The 22047-nt window shown below is 46.4% G+C and overlaps 2 protein-coding genes across 3 annotated transcripts in view; both read left to right on the top strand.

Annotated features, from left to right (window-relative positions):
- The first annotated feature begins 1110 nt into the window (after positions 1–1110).
- e2f6 (E2F transcription factor 6) lies at positions 1111–8530 on the top strand. Its single transcript, XM_044017769.1, has 9 exons — positions 1111–1311; positions 2874–3143; positions 3389–3432; positions 3834–3889; positions 3966–4152; positions 5487–5642; positions 5752–5866; positions 6407–6569; positions 8252–8530. Exons 1-9 carry the CDS (start codon positions 1186–1188, stop codon positions 8257–8259), a joined length of 1125 nt encoding a protein of 374 aa, XP_043873704.1. The 5' UTR covers positions 1111–1185; the 3' UTR covers positions 8260–8530.
- A 2266-nt stretch (positions 8531–10796) lies between these two features.
- LOC122762553 (rho guanine nucleotide exchange factor TIAM2-like) overlaps positions 10797–22047 on the top strand; it is a 14077-nt gene continuing 2826 nt past the window's right edge. For both annotated transcript variants that reach the window (XM_044017765.1, XM_044017764.1), the window contains exons 1-16: positions 10797–10828; positions 12079–13164; positions 13308–13734; positions 14343–14518; positions 15570–15794; positions 16281–16466; positions 16569–16706; positions 17354–17429; positions 17505–17594; positions 17682–17888; positions 19602–19684; positions 19969–20157; positions 21239–21307; positions 21386–21511; positions 21594–21702; positions 21785–21964. In XM_044017765.1, coding sequence (XP_043873700.1) covers positions 12085–13164; positions 13308–13734; positions 14343–14518; positions 15570–15794; positions 16281–16466; positions 16569–16706; positions 17354–17429; positions 17505–17594; positions 17682–17888; positions 19602–19684; positions 19969–20157; positions 21239–21307; positions 21386–21511; positions 21594–21702; positions 21785–21964 — 3361 coding nt within the window. In that variant the 5' untranslated portion in view covers positions 10797–10828; positions 12079–12084. The remainder of the gene's footprint in view (positions 10829–12078; positions 13165–13307; positions 13735–14342; positions 14519–15569; positions 15795–16280; positions 16467–16568; positions 16707–17353; positions 17430–17504; positions 17595–17681; positions 17889–19601; positions 19685–19968; positions 20158–21238; positions 21308–21385; positions 21512–21593; positions 21703–21784; positions 21965–22047) is intronic.

Raw genomic sequence — 22047 nt, 5'->3', positions numbered from 1 at the left:
ATAGAAATAAGAGAAATATGTACAGAATAAACACAAAGGAACACGCTATGTACACGCATGTATACATACGTACATGTATACATATGTATACATGTACGTATGTATACATATAGGGTCAGTTTGCAGGTTTAAGGTGTGGAGGAATGTCCCACACCAAACCCCACAGCAGCAGCTGCTCCTCTGCTGCCTCGTGTGGTCACTTTGTGTCACTGACGTCAATCTGAACTTAGTGATGGAGACAACTCCTGTGTGTGTGACAAAGACGTGATCATGTGACGTAGATATCGTAGACTTAACAAAAGACTTAGTTAACAAGTGTTTAAAATCAGTTTTCTCTGTGTCACTGATCATTTGTACTCGCTCCTGCTGTCTTTGTTCACACTCTGTTATAAATAAAGTTAAAATAAAGTTTAACGTGAACTTTGAAGCTAATGTGCCGGATAAAGTCAGCAAATGTGTGTTCGTGTGTTCGCACCACTTCACATCAGACTGCGGCCAGCGGTCGCCGTATTTAGTCAGCGACGTACAAACACACACATTGTTAAGAAAAGGTCACATAGAGGTCATAACTGACCATTCTGACACGTCCTAATTAAACATATTTGTTCAGTACGTCCTCCATGACCGGAGCACAGACTCAGTCTGATACAGTCACATACAGCAGCTGTTTATGCAGGGATCAGCGGTGGATCAGTGGTGCTGCACTCTCTGTGAAAATCAGTTAAAAAGACATCGGGACAGCACCGCTGATCGCCACTGCTGATTGCCAGCAGCGAGCTGCCTAAACTGGCGCTGTATGTAAGTGTTTTTTTGCCTGTGTCTCATTTGCATATAAAGGGACCATGCACGAAAACCGAGTGTTCTGAAAGGGGCGGGTTTAGCAGGGTTATTGAACTGCTATGATGCTTCATCCTTATGGTATTTTGACCAAAGCATGTCACTGACATGTTCATTAGGACACCAGGGAACTATTTTAATGGGGGAAATAGGGTATAATATGTCCACTTTAAGATGTTGCGTTTCCTCCGCCGCTGCCATGTTGTGGCCGGTAGATGGCGCACCATTGCTGGGTTGTTGTTGTTTTTTTTTTTTTTCGTCCTTCACTGTATATCCGGGTCAAAGACTCGTGTGTTTCCGGTGTGAACTCCGGTGAACGCTGTAAACACGAGTCATTAACGCGAGAAAATGAACGTCAGCATGTTTAAATGCATCGTCTCTGCGTGTCCGAACCGCACCAGGCCGGTGAACCGGATCATACACCGACCACCGAAGAGGTTTTTCAACTTCCCCAAAGACCCGGCGACAGTGAAGGTACGAGAGAGAGGCGGGGACACCGCGGGACACCGCGGGACACCGGGACAAAAACACACGTTTTAATAATTTAACAAAAGACTTGTGTCATGAAATCTGCGTCAGTTTAAGTCTGCGATGTGTTAAGAACACGTTTCACGTCTTTATCTCACTGTTAGACAGACTTTACCAACAGGAAACGGAAGTCTGTAAAGCACACACTCTCCCTCACCAAACCCCACAGAGAAAATCAGTGATTTAACGTCACAGCACACAGGAGTTGTTGATCCACTGCTGCCTCCATCACTAAGTTCAAACGTCTTATTTTTATGAATTCGGCTTTGAAATATTTCATTTAGATTTAACTCAGTGACACAAAGTGACCACACGAGGCAGCAGAGGACCAGCAGCTCCTGTGTCCCGGCAGCTAAAATCACTGATTTTCTCTATGAGGTTTGGTGTGGACGTCGCTCGTGTTGCTTTGTTTTATGTTACTATTTACGATGATTGTAAATTGATTGGACAATGTTTTGCGAATGATCACATTTAGTAGTTGCTGATATTTGCCAGTGTTTTAAAATGTCCTATTATTATTATTATTATTATTGTTATTATTGTTATTATTACTATTATTAATAAATGGGCAAATATTAATACAACTCACTAAAAAAGTCACTAAAAGTTTTTTTCAATTTCTCGATGACTTGTTTCATGTATTTAACGTTTAGTTTGACATTATATTGACATAAACTATACTGTATGTTCAATACATGGGAAATGAAAAAAGCTTCGAAATGATTCATCGATTATCAAAATAGTTGTCGATTAGTAATTGATAAATAATCGATGAATCAATTGTTTCAGCTCTAAAAGATACCTGGAAATGAGGATGTCCTCAAATGTCTTGTTTTGTCCACAAAACGATTCAGTTTCAATGATTTCTTTGTTTTATGGAGCAAAGAAGTCAGAAAATATTCACATTTAAGAAGCAGAAAAATGAAAGAAACTAGTTTTAATTATTAGTAAAAAAACAGTCAAACTGATCACTTGATTATGAAAATAGTTGACGATTAATTAAGTAATTGATTGGTAGAACAATGATTGCAACCCTTGCATTGATTATATTTTAAACATAATTCCGCTGTGACCTAATGACCACTACTTTGTGGTGCATCTCCTACCACAAGGTGGCAGCAGCAAGCCTTTGGTTTGTGGACCACGCAGGAAACATGCGTTATGTTGAAATGAACGCGGTTCCTTGAATGTATCTTGCAGCTGCATTACACAGAGGAATACAAAAACCTAAACTGTCCCTTTTAAAGGGCGGGGCCTGTCCCAGACTCAAGACTGCACCTTTGTTTTTTTTAAGGTTTTTTTCACGTCAGCATCTCCTAACACCACAAAAGTCGCTGGCAGTTTTTAAACAGACACAAGTTAGAGCAGTGAACAGTACCACAGCCAATCAGAGGCAAAGACCCGCCCTGGTTCAGACCACGATATGAGTTGGCTCACAGGAGAACACGGCATCAGGAGCCCTGCGGTCATGTGACTGGACCAGCTGACGTTGTGCTGAATGTGTGTAGGTGTGGTTGGCGGCTCTGAGGGAGCTGGACAAACACGACGGGACAGAGCAGCACGTCATCTGTGAGGACCACTTCCTGCCAGAGGACATCTCTAACAACAAGGTCAAGAAAGACGCCATTCCCATCATGCCCCCGTACCTGGACGCCCCGCTGGGCCTCATGAGTCCCTGGAGAGCTGAGACCTCGGAGGAGGAGGAGGAGGAGGAGGAGGAGGAGTGGACCACTGGAGGCTGTGGAGATGATGATGAAGGTGGAGATCATCCACAGCAGGTCTGACACTGGTTCACTGTCTTTACATTTCTGAAGCGACACAGTCCTGGCGCGACTCGGCACGTTCTCTCGTCCATCAGTGATAGAACCTGGTACCTGTGTGTGCCAACACAGAGGAGGCGGAGCTATGAGGTCATGGAAAACCAACCGAGTCGAGCCAGGACTGTGTCGTGGAAAAATACAGAACACAAACAGAACACACAGAGCTTTACAGTGACTCTGAACGTCTTTTTCTGGATCTCCAGGGTTCTGGAGCAGGTCCAGAGAATCCTCCAGCAGCTCAGAACAGGTGAGATACTGACTCATCGTTAGTGCTGTGAGCGCCCCCTCCTGCTGCGACATCTACGTCACATGATCATGTCTTTACCTCACTGTGAGACAGACGTCTGTAAACCACTCGCTCTTATTTTGTCTCTTCACTGTTTGAAATCCAACATTCAGATTGACCTCAGTGACACAAAGTGACCACACGAGGCAGCAGAGGAGGAGCAGCTACAATCGCTGATTTTCTCTGTGGACTTTGGTGTGGGAGAGTGAGTGGTTTACAAACTTCAGTTGACAATAAAAAGATAACGTAGTGAATATATTGTTAAAATATTAGCTGAGTCAGCAACAGGGGGCACTCTCTCTCGTCTGCAGTCATCACGTGTCCTCTGTAAGACATTTTACTGATATTTTCTGGTTTTCCAGTTCTGCGGAGTCACAGGAAAAACAGTCGACTGCAGATGACAGATATTCAAGATATGGTGAGTGGTGAAGGAGAAGGGGGGCGGAGTCACAGAGACACACAACCCTCTCTCTCTCCCTCTCTCTCTCTCTCAGACATGTCTTGGACGACGCTGACTCGGCGTTTCCTGGAGATGCTGCAGACCGCTCCTGATGGTTCACTGGACGTTTGGAATGCAGCTGAGAGTCTTCAGACCTGTAAACAGAGAGTCAGTGACCTGACCAACATCCTGGTCAGCTTCAAACTGCTCCAGAGGGATGCGTCCAACACGGTCAAGTGGACGTGAGTCAATGTCCTCAGAGACATCTCTGACTCTGTGTCTCTGCCTCTGTGACTCTCTGCCTCTGTGACTCCCTGCCTCTGTGACTCTCTGACTCTGTGTCTCTGCCTCTTTGATTCCTTGCCTCTTTGACTCCCTGCTTCTGTGACTCTCTGACTCTGTGTTTCTGCCTCTTTGACTCCCTGCCTCTGTGACTCTCTGCTCTGTGACTGCCTCTGTGACTCCCTGCCTTTGACTCCCTGCCTCTTTGACTCCTTGTCTCTGTGACTCCCTGCCTCTGTGACTCCCTGCCTCTTTGACTCTCTGCCTCTTTGACTCCCTGCCTCTTTGACTCCTTGTCTCTGTGACTCTCTGCTTCTGTGAGTCCCTGCCTCTTTGACTGTCTGCCTCTGTGACTCTCTGCCTCTTTGACTCTCTGCCTCTTTGACTCCCTGCCTGCCTCTCCTGCTTCTGTGTCTCCCTGCTTCTGTGTCTCCCTGCCTTTTGACTCTCTGCTTTTGTGACTCTCTGACTCTCTGCTTCTTGACTCCTGCCTCTTTGACTTTCTGCTTCTGACTCCTGCCTCTGTGACTCCCCATCTTTGATTCCTTGCCTCTTTTACTCTCTGCTTCTGTCCCCTCCTGCTTCTGTGACTCCGCCTCTTTGACTTTCTGCTTCTGTGACTCCCGCCTCTTTGACTCCCTGCCTCTTTGACTCCCTGCCACTTTGACTCCCTGCCTCTGTGACTCTCTGCTTCTGTGTCTCCCCTGCTTCTGTGTCTCCTGCCTTTTGACTCTCTGCTTCTGTGACTCTGACTCCTGCCTCTTGACTCCCTGCCTCTTTGACTCTCTGCTTCTGTGACTCCCTGCCTCTTTGACTCCCTGCCTCTTTGACTTTCTGCTTCCCGCCTCTTGACTCCCTGCCTCTTTGACTCCCCTGCCACTTTGACTCCCTCTGTGACTCTCTGCTTCTGTGTCTCCCTGCTTCTGTGTCTCCCTGCCTTTTTGACTCTCTGCTTCTTTGACTCCTCTTTGCTGCTTCTGTGACTCCTCTTTTCCTCTTTCTTTGACTCTCTTCTGTGACTCCCTGCCACTTTGACTCCCTGCCTCTTTTCTCTGCTTCTGTGTCTCCCTGCCTGACTCCCTGCCTCTTGACTCTCTGCCTCTTTGACTCCCCTGCCTCTTTGACTTTCTGCTTCTGTGACTCTCTGCCTCTTTGACTCCCTGCCTCTTTGACTTTCTGCTTCTGTGACTCCCTCTTTGACTCCTGAGCCTCTTTGACTCCCTGCCTCTTTGACTTTCTGCTTCTGTGACTCCCCGCCTCTTTGACTCCCTGCCACTGTGACCCCCTCCTGCAGAGGGAAGGTTCCGATCTCCAGCCTCCTTCAGAACAGAGAGCAGAAGATCCAGAGAGAGCTGAAGAAGCTGAAGCAGGTGGAGGACACGCTGGACGGTCTCATCAAAAGCTGCGCTCAGCAACTCTTTGACATGACGGACGACGTGGACAGCTCTGCATATCCTTTCACCCCCACACTGAGGTCGAAGGTCAGGCGGAGGTTAAAACCTGGATCACATGGTAGTTGAGGAGTTTTATAAATGTGAACAATCTTAACTTTGCCCTACGTCAGCGTACGTGACTCACCACGATATCAGTCAACTCCGAGTCCTGCAGGAACAGACGCTTGTCATCATCAGAGCTCCAGAGGAAACTAAACTGGAGGTTCCTGCTCCCACAGAGGTACACACACACACACACACACACACACACACACTGGCGTGTAACTGTTTCCAAACCAGAGGCGTTCAAATGTTCACAATCAGACAATCAGATTCTCACCTCCAGCCTTCAGGTGATCGACAGAAACTCAGCGTGTTCGCGTCTTTATCTCACTGAGACAGACTTTTCCAACAGGAAACTGAAGTTTGTAAAACACTCACTCTCCCACACCAAAGTCCATAGAGAAAATCAGTGATTTTCTGGAGCTGCTGGTCCTCTGCTGCCTCGTGTGGTCACTTTGTGTCACTGAGGTCAATCTGAACAAAGGATTTCAAACACTGAAGTGACAAAATAAGAGATTTGAACTTAGTGATAGAGGCAGCAGTAGATCAACAACTCCTGAAAATCACTGATTTTCTCTGGTCTTTGGTGTGGGAGAGTGAGTGGTTTACACGCTTCAGTTTCCTGTTGTCTTAACTGTCTGTAAACATCGTATTAACGAAAAAAGAACAGAATTATTGTGATGATTATTATAATAACATTGTTTTGTGCCGACGCCAGGACAGTGTTCAGATCCACCTGAAGGCAGGACGGGGGCCCATCATGATTATGACCTGTGAGGTTGGGTCAGGTGAAGCTGTGACCTTTGACCCTGGACAGACAGGAAGTGGCTTCTTCTTGACGCTGGAGGAGAGTCGGGTCAGGACGACATCACTGCACAAAGGTAGTTTTCTGTTTCATGTTTTTATTGGTGTGTATACAAGAGCAACAAAAGGCACTTACATACAAGAGACATTGATGTCGGCATTAAATGTCTGTATACACCAACAACCACAAACAACGATCACATGACTAAACCAACCACATCAACATAATAGATGAGATGAAATAATAATAATAAAAAAGGGGGTGGAGGGTGATAGACGATTACATTACACTGTCGCAAAAAAATCCATAAACGGTTGCCATTTATTGTAGAATTTGTTCAAGTTTCCCTTTCTTGAATATCAAATTCTCTCTAGTTTTAAAAAGGACGTAGTCTCTTTAATCCATTGTGTGCTGGAAGGAGGTGGCGGTTAGCAATCAGGGAGGTAAAAGTAATACCCCCAACTCTTTAGTAGAGTATTGGGTATATACTTCTGGAAGACCAAAAATACCAATGTTCGCGCTCCCAAGACGCTCTTGTGTTGGTGGTCAAATGATCATCATACGACTAAATAGAACCGTAAATGTTTGAGATTAAAGACCTTTGTAAAAGATTCAATCAAGTAAGAGTTCACAAAGGTCGTTTTAATGAGTGACGCAGTTGTGGTTGAGCTTCACATGCACACACAAACAACAGAACTCTGACAAACGACAAACAGAACGTTACAAACAGAACCTCACAGTAGAATGTTACAATAGAATCCTACAGTAGAACCTCACAGTCCAATGTTACAGAAGAACTTTACAGAAGAACCTTACAGTAGAATGTAATAGAACCTTACTGAAGAGTCTTACAGCAGAACCTTACAGAAGAATTTTAAAGAAGAACCTTACAAGTAGAAGCTCACAGTACAACGTACAGGAGAACCTTTCAGAAGAACCTCACAGTAGACTCTTACTGTAGAACCTCACAGTAGACAATTACAGGAGAACCTCACAGTGGACCCACAGGAGAACCTCACACAGTAGACTCCTACAGTAGAACCTCACACAGTAGACTCCTACAGTCCTCACAGTTACAGGAGAACCTCACAGTAGACTCTTACAGAACCTCCCAGACAGAACCTCAGACAGTCCTCACAGTAGAACAGTAGACTCTTACTGTAGAACCTCACAGTACAGAACCTCCAGTACTCACCTCACAGAGACAATTACAGGAGAACCTCCCAGTAGACTCTTACTGTAGAACCTCACAGACAATTACAGGAGAACCTCACAGTAGACTCAGAACCTCACAGTAGACTCTTACAGTAGAACATCACAGTAGACAATTACAGGAGAACCTCACAGTAGACTCTTGCTGTAGAACCTCACCAGGAGAACCTCCCAGTAGACTCTTACTGTAGAACCTCACAGAGACAATTCAGTAGACTCACCTCACAGACTCTTACAGTAGAACCTCCCAGTAGACTCTTACTGTAGAACCTCACAGAAGACAATTACAGGAGAACCTCACAGTAGACTCTTACTGTAGAACCTCACAGTAGACAATTACAGGAGAACCTCACAGTAGAACCTCACAGACAATTACAGGAGAACCTCACAGTAGACAGAACCTCACAGAACCTCACAATAGACAATTACAGGAGAACCTCACAGTAGACAATTACAGGAGAACCTCACAGTAGACCCTTACAGTAGAACCCCACAGGAGAACCTCATAGGAATATGTTTTTACTTCTTCGTGTTGTTTTTGTTCAGAATGTTGACCCTCAGCCCGACCACCAGGAGGCGTCCTCTGTCCTCGTGGTCCAGACGACTTCCTGTGCAGGTGGCGGGCATGTCGCCCACGTCATGTGACTCCGGCACTTGTGTGGTGGCGAGTGGGTGGAGTCCCGAACAGCGAATTCGTCCACCACTTCATTGTGATTCTTTGTCTAAATATTTAATATCTCCTGATTCTTCTGACTCAGAATTGAACATAATTCTGGTGTAAATCATGTAAATGTTGTGTACATAAATAAACTCTTTTTTCTCATACTTTTATACTTTTTAACTTCATTCCTTCTTGATTCTTTTTTCCAGCTGCACCTTTAGATATGAAAGTGTTTATATTTAGTTTTACTTCTCTGTTGTCATAGCCACACTCAGCCAGCAGGGGCAGCAGTGGGAGAGCGCTTCTACCAGAACTGAACAATTCATCTGAATTTGATCGAAATCAAAGTGTGTGTGTGTGTGTGTGTGTGTGTGCGCACGCATCTAAACTAATAACATTGATTATTGCCAATAATAAAGACAATCATCATCTTCATCATTATGTTGGTGGTGAGTCGTTCACTGAGTGTCAGAATAATCAGATTTCACCTCAGCTCTGATCTGATTTGCTCGTTGCCTTCAGGTCCTGAGGAAAGTGTCTGTAAATCACAGTTAGAGTCCATGGAGATGAGCTCAAGTCACCATGGCGACTGGTTCAACTGTGTCTTCTCTGTCTTCTTCGTCTTCTCCGTCTCTTTTTTTCTGATGGATTTCATTTGGCGTATTTCCACCGGCTCTACACGCCTCGGCACGATTAGGTTGCATCTCCACTGCAAAAAAGTACCTACTTAACGTGGGCGGAGTCATCACTGCACGGCTGAGTGAAACTGCGGTGACTTGTTTTATACACGACACCCGCACACACACACGAGTGACGAGTGACTTTACACCACACTTGTGTAGTTGTTGGAGATTAACCAACGTTTTTAGGATTGTTCAGTAGTTACTTTATCTACAATTCGGCACCGTTCGACTTGATTTCTGTCCACACGTCTCCAGGGTACAGCCTCCTACTCCACAGACTGCAGCGGCCTGTGGCTCGCGATCAGCAGCGCTGTCCCTAAATGCACCACTCCACTTTAAAAGACTCCTGTTAAACATAGAGGTTTCCCTGGTAGTTGTTGGAGATTAACCCACGTTGTTAGGATTGTTAAATAGTTTGAAGTGATCTACAGTTCGGCGCTGTTCGGCTTTGTGTGTAGGAGGTCTCTTCCTCTGACGGGACTCAGCGGCCGGCAGTCTGACCAATCATCGCATAGTACCTGCTTTTAAGCACGCATGGAACCTCATCTGAACAGCTACTAAAAATAGTCCCTGGTACCAGGTACTAGGCTGGTGGAAACGCGACTTAAACAGTGCTGTGGCGAGGAGAGGTGAGTAGAGCCGGTGAAAATGCGGCAAATGTGGATCTCAGGCCCAGCTCACAGCGCCCTCTGCTGGACCACGCAGTCATCACCTCTGACCTCTTTGTTCTCGGGTCTAACGTTTGTTCTGGATCTTCCCTGAGGAGCAGAATCCTTGCTGACCTCTGACCCTGGCATCAGTTCTCTGCAGTGCTGACCATGCCCATGTCAACACCGAGCTCCACCTGAGAGGCGGGGCTCCGCCCGTCTGTCCAGGACAGGACAAGGACCCCAGTCGGTCCGACAGGAAACACACAAAATAATCCCAGAGAAAGAGTTGCATCTTTTCTCATTTTATTTTTCTTCTTCATTTATAAACAAATTCATTCATTTGTGCGATGTTATTTTTGATGTTGACATACAAACATTAATGTCTGACAATGTCATGAAAACCTGTTTTTATTTCTTTTTATTTTCAGCAGCTTCATCAACTGAAGACGGCCACAAGTGAAGTCTCTGCTGAAGGAGGGGGCGCCATTTCCTGCTGTTTATGGACCAACTGCACTTCCTGTTTCCTGTGTCGAATCACACTCGGACAAAAGCTACACACACACACATTAAATCACACTGAGAGTCAGTGAACGCATCATTCCTCTGAACTTAAATCTGATTCTTTTGTTCAAATCTGATGAATTCCTTCAATATGTTGGTCTCCCATCTGTCTGGGGGAGGGGCCAGGCACGGGAGGGGAGGGCCTTTGTTTGTGAACAATAGGAGGGGTCACCTGTGGCGTCTGAGGGTCGACAGATGGCCGATAAGAAGACGACAAAGAGACAAAACACACATCATCATCATCATCATCATCTTCTTCATCATGAAGATCCTCTTCATGATGAAGATGATGATGATGAAGAAGATGATCTCAGTTCAGTGAAGAAAAGTAACGGAAAAAGAAAGTCACTCTGAATTCCACAAAAACCAAAATAAACAGAAACAGAAACGTCATGGAAGAGAAGAGGAGGAGGAGCCTCGTACAAAGAGTCTGTGTGCGGAGGGAGCCCCGCCCCCTTTCTCTGTTCTCAACGGACAGACTGAAGGAGGGGGAGAGGGGGGAGGCAGCAGCTGGAGGCGACACAGAGAGAGAGAAGCAACAGTGTGAGGACGACAAGAAGAAGAAAAGGTAAAAATGTTTTTATTTGTGATTGATTATTGATCTGTGTGTGGTTTTTACTTCACATGTGTGTTCACAACAAAGTTTCAACAGTACAACACTCAAACTAGTTCTCTGCACACAGTGTGTGTCTGCCTGTCTTAGCTTGATATTAGCGCTATGCAGTGGCGTGCACAGACATTTTGGGGGGCAGGTGCTCAGTGAAAAATAAGCTGCCTTATTATAGCAGTGAGGGATCATAAAAAAAACATCACAGGCACTGTGGCACATGTTCAATGTAATTACGTCAACATGTTAAGAACGAAAGGTGTCAGAACTGTTGCACAAAGTATCGTGAGTGAGTGAAGAGTGAGCGTTGCCACTCTAAACTTTAGAGTGTCTAAAGTGAGCATATGTGTTAATTATGTAGCCTAATGTAAAGCTACACAATACTAAATATTCACATGTACTAATGACAAACTCTGCCGACATTAGTTATGTGGTGGTCATCACGTCATATCAGTGATTTTGGGTAGTGACTAACTTGTTAAGCAGGTGCGCAGTCGGCTAATTTATGCTCAGCTGTGGTGGCGCTGTATGAGACGGGCTACTTCACAACAGAGACAAAAAGTGCAAGTTATAGCTTGGCAACTGAGGCTTAGGGGGCAAACAATACACTGGACTCAATTCATTTATGTGTTACCAGGCTGGTGGGACGGGGCCGGGAGCAGGTGTGTGCGGGCTACAGATGTGCACTGCTGCTGCAGCGCGCCTCCATTTGTGCACGCTCTGCACGTTCACGTTGACAAAGGAAGAGAAGTGTGTGCGGCGGAGGAGGAGCGGTGGCATATTAATTGGGGCAATATTATCACACGCTTTTGATCGTCGAGCATTTATAAATGATCACGTCAGCATGGGCCACATACACAACAATGAACTTTCAAAAGAGCACTTGCTTGGTCCAGGACAACGGCAGGTGCTATAGCACCACCTAGTGTCTACCTGTGCACGCCACTGGCGCTATGTTAGCTTAGTGCCAGTAAAATGTCAGCTATGCATTAGCTCATAATTAGCTCTGTGTTAGCTAAGTGTCAGCACAACAACAGTAGAGCGCTAACATAACATTTCCTCAATGTAATCTTTATGTTAGCTCAGTGATAGCTCAGCATGAGCGAGGTGTTTAGCATTAGCATGGCTTTAGCTTACTGTTAGGATAAACAGTTGCAAGGGGCGGGGTCAGAGAAAACACATTTTCCTTCATCTCCGTCGTCCTCCTGCAGGTAAACATGGGAAATGCAGACAGTCAAAGCACTGTCGTCGCAGCGGCCCCACCCTCCTGCTCATTCAGGTTCTCTTCCAAGGGGGACGAGGTTCCTTCTGCTCGCAGCTGGTGGAGGAGCAACCAGGCGTGCGGCAGGAGCCATGGGGGGAGGAGCCTCAAGCAGACTCCTCACAGGAACAGCAGGGGGAGCGGCAGGAGCACATTGGGGCACGTGGACAGCGGTGCAGAAGGTTCCGGTGTCTGTGGCGAGCGGACGTGTCAGCAGGGTGGTGGCAGCCCCAAAGTGCTACTCAGCAAAGATGGAAGCACGAGGGTGGAGTTCACCAACAGCAGGGTCGTTGCCATGGAGCCTGAGGGTTTCACCTCCATCACCACCACTGCTGCAACCGCTGCAGTCCCAGATCCCTCGCTCCGCACCAGTAAAGGGAGCTTGCTCAGCTCTGATGGCTCCTGGTACGACTCACCATGGGGGGGCAGTGCTGAGCTCGTTGACAATGTGATTGTCTGCGGGCGGAGTGCGGATCCCAGCAGCGGCTACGCCACATACGCCTCCCATCACTCAGAAAACACTGCCGCCAGCGACGGCACCTACACCACAATCTTCTCAGCTCGGGTGGAGAACATCTCACCCGGATTTAACTCCACCCCCCTCTTTCCCACTGCAGACACAGACACTGCAGGTTACACCACCTGTTCCTCTGGTCGGACCGAGGACAGTGGCATCGGAGACTCTCTGATCCTGCCGCCAGACTTGATGGATTTAAACCTGATTTCATTACCTGCTGCATTGATGGACATCAGTGTTTACAGCAGCCACAACGCGCTGCCCGCCTTCCCTACGGTTCCTGACACCCCCCACACCTCCTTCCCCTCCACTGCATGTTTAGATGATGTCATTCAGGAGGAGCAGGATGCGGGTGGAGCTTCGGGGCAGCGTTACTCCTCGCTCACTCTGCCGTGCCGCAGGTCTGAGCCCATCTGCAGCACTACCACCAGGAACAACCGCAAAGACTTCTTGAAGAGTCGAATCCAACAACTGAGTGACTGGACAGGAAGTCTGAGCAGAAAGAAGAGGCGGATCCAGGTAAGAACCAACCAAAATCCGCGTTGAGGAGGAAAACTCACCTTTATGTTAAAGTCAGAATAAAATTAGAAATGTAAATCAAGGACTGAGTCCTTGTGGTTCAGGGTTTTAGTCTCTGTTCACAGTCTATGGTTTTTCCTCAGGAGCCTTATGGCGGGGAGTCCACCGATGTTTTCACCAACAGGCTGACCGGGGGGCTGGTCAGCAGTGGCGCAGTGTGGTCATCTGACCAACTTCACACCATGAACTACGTCCCTGTCGTAAACCCGAGCAGTGACGATCAGCGGCAGAACATCTACGAGAACTTCATGCAGGAGTTGGAGACGAGCTGTGGTGGACCAGCTAACCACACTGAGCCTTCAGAGGGGGAGGAGGAGGATGAAGAGGAGATAGATGGTGAAGTGAAGTTAGGTGGAGGAGAGCAGCTGGACCTCCTGCTGGAGAAGGAGCAGGGTGTGGTGCGACGGGCCGGCTGGCTCTCCTTCAAAGCACTCATCACCATCAGCAAGGACGGAAAACTAGAGCTGGTCGCCCGCCACAAGTGGAGGACTTACTGGGTCACACTGAAAGGTACGCTACCCCACTGCCCCAGTACCCCATTAACTCAGCACCCTAGTACCCCACAGTCCCAGTACCCCAACCCAGTACCCCAGTACCCAACTGCCCCAGTACTCTAGTACCCCACTAACTCAGAACCCTAGTACCCCACTATCCCAGTACCTTAGTACCATAGTACCCCACTAACCCAGTACCCTAGTACCCCACTAACTCAGCACCCTAGTACCACACTGCCCCAGTACCTTAGTACCCCACTAACCCACTACCCTAGTACCCGCCTAACCCAGTACCTTAGTGCCCCAGTACACTACGACCCCACTAACCCAGTACTGGGTTAGTAATAACATAAATAACATGAATATTCCAATTTAAATAAAAGGCATATTCATGTTATTTAATCACTGTTAGCTCAATGTCAGTTCAGTGATAGCATTAGCTTGTTCTTAGCTCAACATTAACTCACTGTAAACTTATTGTCTGCTTGGTGTTAGCTCATTGTTAGCTTGTTTTAGCTCATTGTTAGCTTGTTTTAGCTCATTGTTAGCTTGTGTTAGCTCCAGCAGGTTAAAGCTTAGACTCAAAAACATGACAATTTAATAAAACTACAGATTTTCTCTCAGGTTGTACTCTGCTCTTTCATGAAACGTACGGGAGGGGCGACGGCGGTGAACACAAACGTTCTCCTCACTACGCCCTGCTGGCTGAAGACAGCATCGTCCAGGCTGTCCCCGAACATCCCAAGAAAGAACACGTCTTCTGTCTGAGCAACTCATACGGAGACGTTTACCTGTTTCAGGTGAAACAGAGCAGACCAGAGGACGACTGCCAGAGGACGACTGTCAGAGCAGGGGACGACTGTCAGAGCAGGGGACGACTGTCAGACCAGAGGACACTGTCAGACCAGAGGACGCACTGTCAGAGGATCCACTGTCAGAGGACTACTGTCAGAGGACGACTGTCAGAGCAGAGGACACTGTCAGACCAGAGGACTCCACTGTCAGAGGACCCACTGTCAGACTAGAGGATTGTCAGAGCAGAGGACCACTGTCAGACTAGAGGACCACTGTCAGAGCAGGGGACGCACTGTCAGACCAGAGAAGAACCACTGTCAGAGCAGGGACCTACTGTCAGACCAGAGAATCCATTGTCAGAGGACCACTGTCAGAGCAGGGGATTCACTGTCAGAGCCGACCACTCTCAGACTAGAGGACAACTGTCAGAGCAGAGGACATTGTCAGACTAGAGGATGACTGTCAGAGCAGGGACCACTGTCAAACCAGAGGACTCCACTGTCAGAGCAGGGGACTCCACTGTCAGAGCAGAAGACACTGTCAGAGCAGGAGGACCACTGTCAGAGGAGGATCCACTGTCAGAGCAGGGGACTCCACCAGAGAGGACTCCACTGTCAGAGCAGGACCCACTGTCAGACTAGAGGACCCACTGTCAGAGCAGAGGACCCACTGTCAGAGCAGGACCAGTCAGATAGAGGACACTGTCAGAGCAGAGAACGCATTGTCAGAGCAGGGGACCACTGGAGCGACACTGTCGAGCAGAGGGGACAACTGTCAGAGGAGAGGACGACTGTCAGAGCAGAGGATGACTGTCAGAGCAGAGGACGACTGTCAGAGCAGGGGACGACTGTCAGAGGAGGGGACGACTGTCAGAGCAGGGGACGACTTTCAAAGCAGAGGACGACTGTCAGAGAACGACTGAGAACTGCAGGGTTGAGTTTTAGTGGGCCACAAACAGAAATTGAGGTTTTTATTTTGAAAAATGCTGTTCTTCCTGGTTCCAGGTGAGTGAGTGAGGATTTAACCATTAACGGCCTGGTGTTTTTTTCTCCTCAGGCGACCAACCAGACAGACCTGGAGAACTGGGTGACCGCCGTCCACTCGGCCAGCGCCACCCTGCTGGCGAGACAACAGGGCAAAGAGGACACGCTGCGTCTCCTGCGCGTCCAGAGCCGCTCGCTGCTGCACAAGATCGACATGGACGGGAAGATGAAGAAGATGGCGGAGCTGCAGCTGTCCGTCATCAAGGAACACAAGAACAGGAAGGCCGTGGAGAGCCAGGTCAGTGTCGCCCACAGGTTCACCAGGGTGTTTGTTGTTGCATACGGCGTCAGTCAGGCATGTTAGCGGTTTGTTGTTACAGTCAGGCATGTTAGCCACGTCAGGCATGTTAGCGGTTTGTTGTTACGTCAGGATGTTAGCGGTGTTGTACGTCAGGCATGTTAGCGCGTTTGTGTTCATGTCAGGCATGTTAGCTGTTTGTTGTTACATGTCAGGCATGTTATCTGTTGTTACATGTCAGGATGTTAGTTTGTTGTTACATGTCAGGCATGTTAGCGGTTTGTTGTTACATGTCAGGGATGTTAGTCTGTTGTTACATGTCAGGCATGTTAGCGTGTTTGTTGTTACATGTCAGGCATGTTAGCGGGTTTGTTGTTACATGTCAGGCATGTTAGCGTGTTTGTTGTTACATGTGAGGTATGTTAGTGTAACATGATCAGTAACGTTCTGATAATCAATCACTGTGGTTTCTGGCCCTGAGTCCAGATCCAGCAGTGGGACCAAAACTTGGAGAAATTGAACCTGGATCTGTTCAGACTCAGGTGTTACCTGTCCAGCCTGCAGGGTGGTGAACTTCCCAACCCTAAGAGCCTCCTTGCCGTCGTCAGCCGTGCCTCCAAGAGCACGCTAGGACGTCTGGGCGTCTTCTCTGTGTCCTCGTTTCACGCACTGGTGAGAACTGTGATCATCGAGGGTCAGAGGTCACAACAAACACATGTGACATCACTGAGTGACATCACGACCTCCACACCCGCTGTCTCTGCCCTTCCCCAGGTGTGCAGCAGAGACGAGGAGGTGCTGCGGCGGCGGCGGCGCTCCCTGTCAGGAGGAAACAGCAAGAGGCGGAGCCTGCTGTCCTCACTGAAGACTCTGGACAAACACAACCTGAACACAACATCAACATCATCTCAGGTACACAAGTGAAAATCTACACACACACACACGTGTGTGTATGATGAATCTGCTGCCACCTGTTGCTCTTTAACCCTGCGAGGAGGAAGAGGAGGTGTGGCTTTATTCAGAGTCTGCAGTGATGGACAGATGTGTCAGAGCAGAGGAGATGAAGAGGAGGAGGAGGCGTATTTGAGGATTAAAGGACACACAACCTTTCATTCTCTCACATTTCCTTTGTCACTGTAGATTAACCCTCCTCCTCTTTTCATCTGCTCCTCCTCTCGCCTCCTTGTTGATGAAACAAACTTTCCTGTTGTTTGTGAAACTAAAAATAACAAATTAAAATGTATTATTTAAAAAATATTTTTTTCTGTTTTAAAAAAATAATAAAAAATCACTTGTATTGTTATGATTATTAAAAATGATGAGAAATGATTATCATTATTATTATTCGATTAAAAAAGGACAAACCTGTTTCCTCCTGCAGAGACTTGACTCTGCTTCCAAACAGGAGGAGGTGGCGCCCTCTGCTGGACGTTAAAACCTGTTCATTCTTATGTTTAACAATTTGTTTGTCATTCATTGATCGATAATCAGAGATAAATATGAATCATTGTCAGAACATTAAATATTTAAATGACTAAATGTGATGTGGTTGTCCTCAGGTGCGGGACGAGCCGTCCGTCTCCGTCCTCGATGTCTTCTCTCTGCTTCTGTCTCGACCTGACGCTCAGGACTTCGGTGAGTGTGTGTTCAGTGACGTTGTCTGTGAAAAACCCGGGATTGTCCTTTAACCACGCCCTCGTGACCCTGCAGGGCTGGCGGTGACGGGTCACGTGGACGGTGTCGGGAAGAGTCGCGTCTACGTCAGTGAGGTGGACCCGCGAGGACTCGCGGCCTTAGAAGGTCCAAAGCTCAAGTGTCTGGCAGCAGTTCAAGTGAATCACCAGCAGGGGGCGGAACTGTGACTCCTGTCTTTCTGTTTCCCATCAGGCCTCAGGGTCGGAGACCAGGTTCTGGCAGTGAACGGGGCCTCTGTGTCTGCACTGGACCTGCACCTGCTGCAGAATCTGTTCACCCACCAGAGGCTCCACCTACTTCTGAGGAGAGACACGTCACATGACCCAAAGGACAAGCCTGCCCCCACCACCGCCGCCGCCGCCTTGCCTGAACCCGCTGACACAACCACCTGGGCCACAGGTGTGTGTGTGTGTGAGTCACATGACCTCATCCTCGTGACTCCAAGATCATTTCCCTTCTCGTTGTTTGGTTTTATTTTGAAAGAACAGACAGGAAATTAACCTTTTGTTGAGTTAAACACAGTGACAGGCTTTTATTTTGAAGATGAAAGGTACAGTTTTATGTGACTGTGCTGTGAGCGCGCACACACACACACACACACACATACACCAAAGTCCAGCTGCTGGTCCTCTGCTGCCTCGTGTGGTCACTTTGTGTCACTGACGTCAATGTGAACGTTGGATTTCAAACAGTGAAGAGACAAAATCAAACATTAGAACTTATCTGAGCAGAGTTGCACGACACCCACGACACCCACGGTACCCGCGATACCCGCGGTGCCAAATCGTACCAGTTCCTACTATACTAGAAATTCAACACGACGGTACTATCGTAAAGTACCGATGCCAGTCTCCGCTGCTCTCCTCCCGGCTTCTCACTGCATGCTACTCCCTTGTAAACAAACCCACATTGTAACTACTGCAACCGAACGACACAGCTGCTGAATGATTGGCTGTTTGCTTGTTACTGGTGACGTCCTAGGATATGATAGGCTGTTTCTGCACGCTGGGTCCGCCCCTCTGTTAGCTGATTGGCTGTTCGTATTAATTAATATGTATTAATTAATATATGTATATATACTGTATATATATATACACACATATATATGTATATGTATATATATATATATATATATATATATTAGCATTATAAGTAATTAATAAGTATTTATAACTTGTACAAATACATTGCAGTTCATAAAAATAATAATATAATACCTGGAACTGTGACACGTTGTCTGGTATAGTATACTCTATATCTGAGCGATACTCGATATATATCTGGATATTTTTGGTTTCCCCCAGTGCATTATAGCACATTAGATCAAATGTTTTCCAGAGGCTAACCCTTTAAGAAATAAGCAAAGAGTCCGTCATAGGTTTAAGCCACATGCCAAAGGTCAGAGGTCACTGAAGTAACAATAAAATAAAACAAATCTCTTTTCTGCATAACAATAATATACAGTCATTCATTCAGAAACAGTAACAATGAACACTTTTCCACTGACGTGGTTACTGCAAACATTTCCTTCAAAAAGGAAAGAAACAGGTGATGGAAATATGACGACGTTAGAACAGAATAAGCCACACCCCCTTCCTATATATTTTTCTAGTTATTTCATTTCAACCGTTCAGAGGTTTTTGATGTGTTGTATAAGAAGTGTTGTGTGTAGCAGTGTCACTCGCTAAGAGAGGTGTGCTTTCTCTTTTTGGCCACAAGGTGGAGCATGTGCTGAAGTGAGAACAGTTTCCTCCTCATTTTATAGCCAGGAAAATGATCACTTTCTTTCAGTGTGAGAAATACACTTTTGACCCTGCAACAGCTTTTTAACATTCTTTACACAAACGTGTGTGTGTGTGTGTGTGTGTGTGTGTGTGTGTGTGTAGGGAGAGGACACATAGGTGTGAACTTCCTGCCCATGTATTGTCATTTTAACACAAAATGAACTTCATGGATTTGTCCTGTGTTATATCTCGTTTAGAAATATATTGATATATAAAATTACAGATAAACACGCGATCATGTGACGTAGGCTGTGCGTCAGGCTGGTTCTCAGCAGTAGGGGGCACTGTGACTTTATGACCACAGTCTCTTCCTGTTCTGTGTTGACAGAGGACTCATCTCTCAGTGACTTCGCCCCACCTCCAGTGTTTGATGACATCACTTTGTGTGCAAGCGACGAGTCAACAGAACAGGTGACGTGATGTCAGGGGGCGGGGCCTGGGTCATTTGAATGTGGCGCTTTTCCCACAATCCTCCTCTCCTCCCTCCTAATGGTTACATGACCTCTTGTCTGGGTTTAGACCTGCAGGAGTGAACCAGCAGGTGACCTTTGACCTCTGTGTCCTTCTCACTCACTGTGGAGGCTCTGTGCTGGGTGAGGAGGAGGAGGAGGAGGAGGAGACTGAACAAACACAATTACAAACAACGTTTGAAGAAAGTGACTGACCTTTACCCTGCTGACTCCGCCCCCTTACAGAACATGGACCGGGTCTACTCTCTGCTCCAAAGTTTCCCAGAAGGCCGAGCTGCAGACGCCGATGTTCCCAAGAACCCGTACGATAGAGAGGCCGTCTTTCAGCCAGCAAGCCCCGCCCACCTGAGTGTGTGTCAACGGCTGCGCAAAGTCATCGAGGAACTGGTCGACACCGAGAAGTCGTACGTCAAGGTCTGTACTACAACTGTACTACAACTACTACAACTGTACTCCAACTATACTATAACTGTTCTACAACTACTACAACTATACTATAACTGTTCTACAACTACTACAACTGTACTACAACTACTACAACTGTACTATAACCGTTCTACAACTACTACAACTGTACTACAAACTACAACTACTACAACTGTACTCAACTATACTATAACTGTTCTACAACCAACTATACATATAACTGTTCTACAACTACTACAACTGTACTACAACTACTACAACTGTACTCCAACTATACTATAACTGTTCTACAACTACTACAACGGTACTCCAACTATACTATAACTGTTCTACAACTACCACAACTGCACTACTACTATACTTCAACAATATTACAACTGTATGACAACTGTACTACAACTACTACAACTGTACTACAACTATACTATAACTGTTCTACAACTACTACAACTGTTCTACAACTGTACTACAACTACCACAACTGCACTACTACTATACTACAACAATATTACAACTGTACTACAACTACTACAACTATACTACAACTATACTATAACTGTTCTACAACTAGTACAACTGTTCTACAACTACTACAACAGTACTATAACTGTACTACAACTGTATTAAAACAGTACTACAACTGTATTACAACAGTACTACAACTGTACTACAACTACTACAACTGTTCTTCAACTGTACTACAACTATACTACAACTGTTCTTCAACTGTACTACAATTATACTACAACAATATTACAACTGTATGACAACTGTACTACAATTATACTACAACAATATTACAACTGTATGACAACTGTACTACAACAGTATTACAACTGTACTACTACTATACTACAATATTACAACTGTATGACAACTACTACAACTGTATTACAACAGTACTACAACAATATTACAACTGTATGACAACTGTTCTACAACAGTATTACAACTGTATTACAACTGTACTACAACAGTACTACAATTGTACTACGAGTGTATTACAACTGTACTACAACTCTAAATTTCTCTCTCTGCCTGTCTGTCTGTCTCTCTGTCTGTCTCTCAGGACCTGGTGTGTTTGCTTGAACTTTACTTGACTCCACTGCAGAATGAGACGTTCCTCAGTAAAGAAGAGGTGTGTTTACGAACAAACAAACAAACTTAAAAAGAGGTCAGAGGTCATAGCGTGTTTGTGGTTCTGTCTCTTGGTCAGATGGAGGCACTGTTTGGCAGTTTGCCTGAGATGTTGGACTTTCAGAGAGTTTTTCTTCAGACGTTGGAGGAAAAAATCATGTCATGTCCGAACTTTAGTCGCCTGGAAAAACCCGAACACTTCAAGGTATCCACCGTTTGTTTGTTTATTGTTTTTTTAAGGATACTTTTTTTATTTAAATGTTAAATGTTTTGGTTATTTCCTTCAGAAACTCCTCTTCTCATTGGGCGGATCGTTCCTTTATTACGCCGACCACTTCAAACTCTACAGCGGCTTCTGTGCCAATCACATCAAAGTCCAGAAGGTTCTGGAACGAGGTGAGAAGCCACCGCCCACACCAAAGGAAGCCCCACCTGTGAGACAGATGCCAACGTTTAATGTTTTCCTGTCGTGTTTCAGCAAAAACTGACGATGACTTCAAACGCTTCCTGGAGATGAGAAATCCGACCAATCAGCACTCAACGTGTCTGGAGTCGTTTCTGATCAAACCTGTTCAAAGAGTTCTCAAGTATCCACTGTTATTGAGAGAACTGATGGTTCTGACCCAACGGGAGAGTCCAGAACACACTCACCTGACAGGTAACACACACACTCACCTGACAGGTAACACACACACTTACCTGACTGGTAACCCACTCACTCACCTGACAAGTAACCAACTC

This window comes from Solea senegalensis, unplaced genomic scaffold (assembly GCF_019176455.1).
Source record: "Solea senegalensis isolate Sse05_10M unplaced genomic scaffold, IFAPA_SoseM_1 scf7180000015796, whole genome shotgun sequence".
NCBI lineage: Eukaryota > Metazoa > Chordata > Actinopteri > Pleuronectiformes > Soleidae > Solea > Solea senegalensis.
Note: the sequence above shows the minus strand (reverse complement) of the source record. Positions and strands in the feature narration are given on the sequence as shown.

Excerpts from the sequence above, each read along its gene's own strand:
- e2f6 (XM_044017769.1), top strand. The coding sequence starts at position 1,186 with ATGAACGTCAGCATGTTTAAATGCATCGTCTCTGCGTGTCCGAACCGC. Across the intron at positions 1,312-2,873 it reads AAGACCCGGCGACAGTGAAG|GTGTGGTTGGCGGCTCTGAG; the intron begins GTACGAGAGAGA and ends GAATGTGTGTAG. Across the intron at positions 4,153-5,486 it reads TCCAACACGGTCAAGTGGAC|AGGGAAGGTTCCGATCTCCA; the intron begins GTGAGTCAATGT and ends CCCCTCCTGCAG.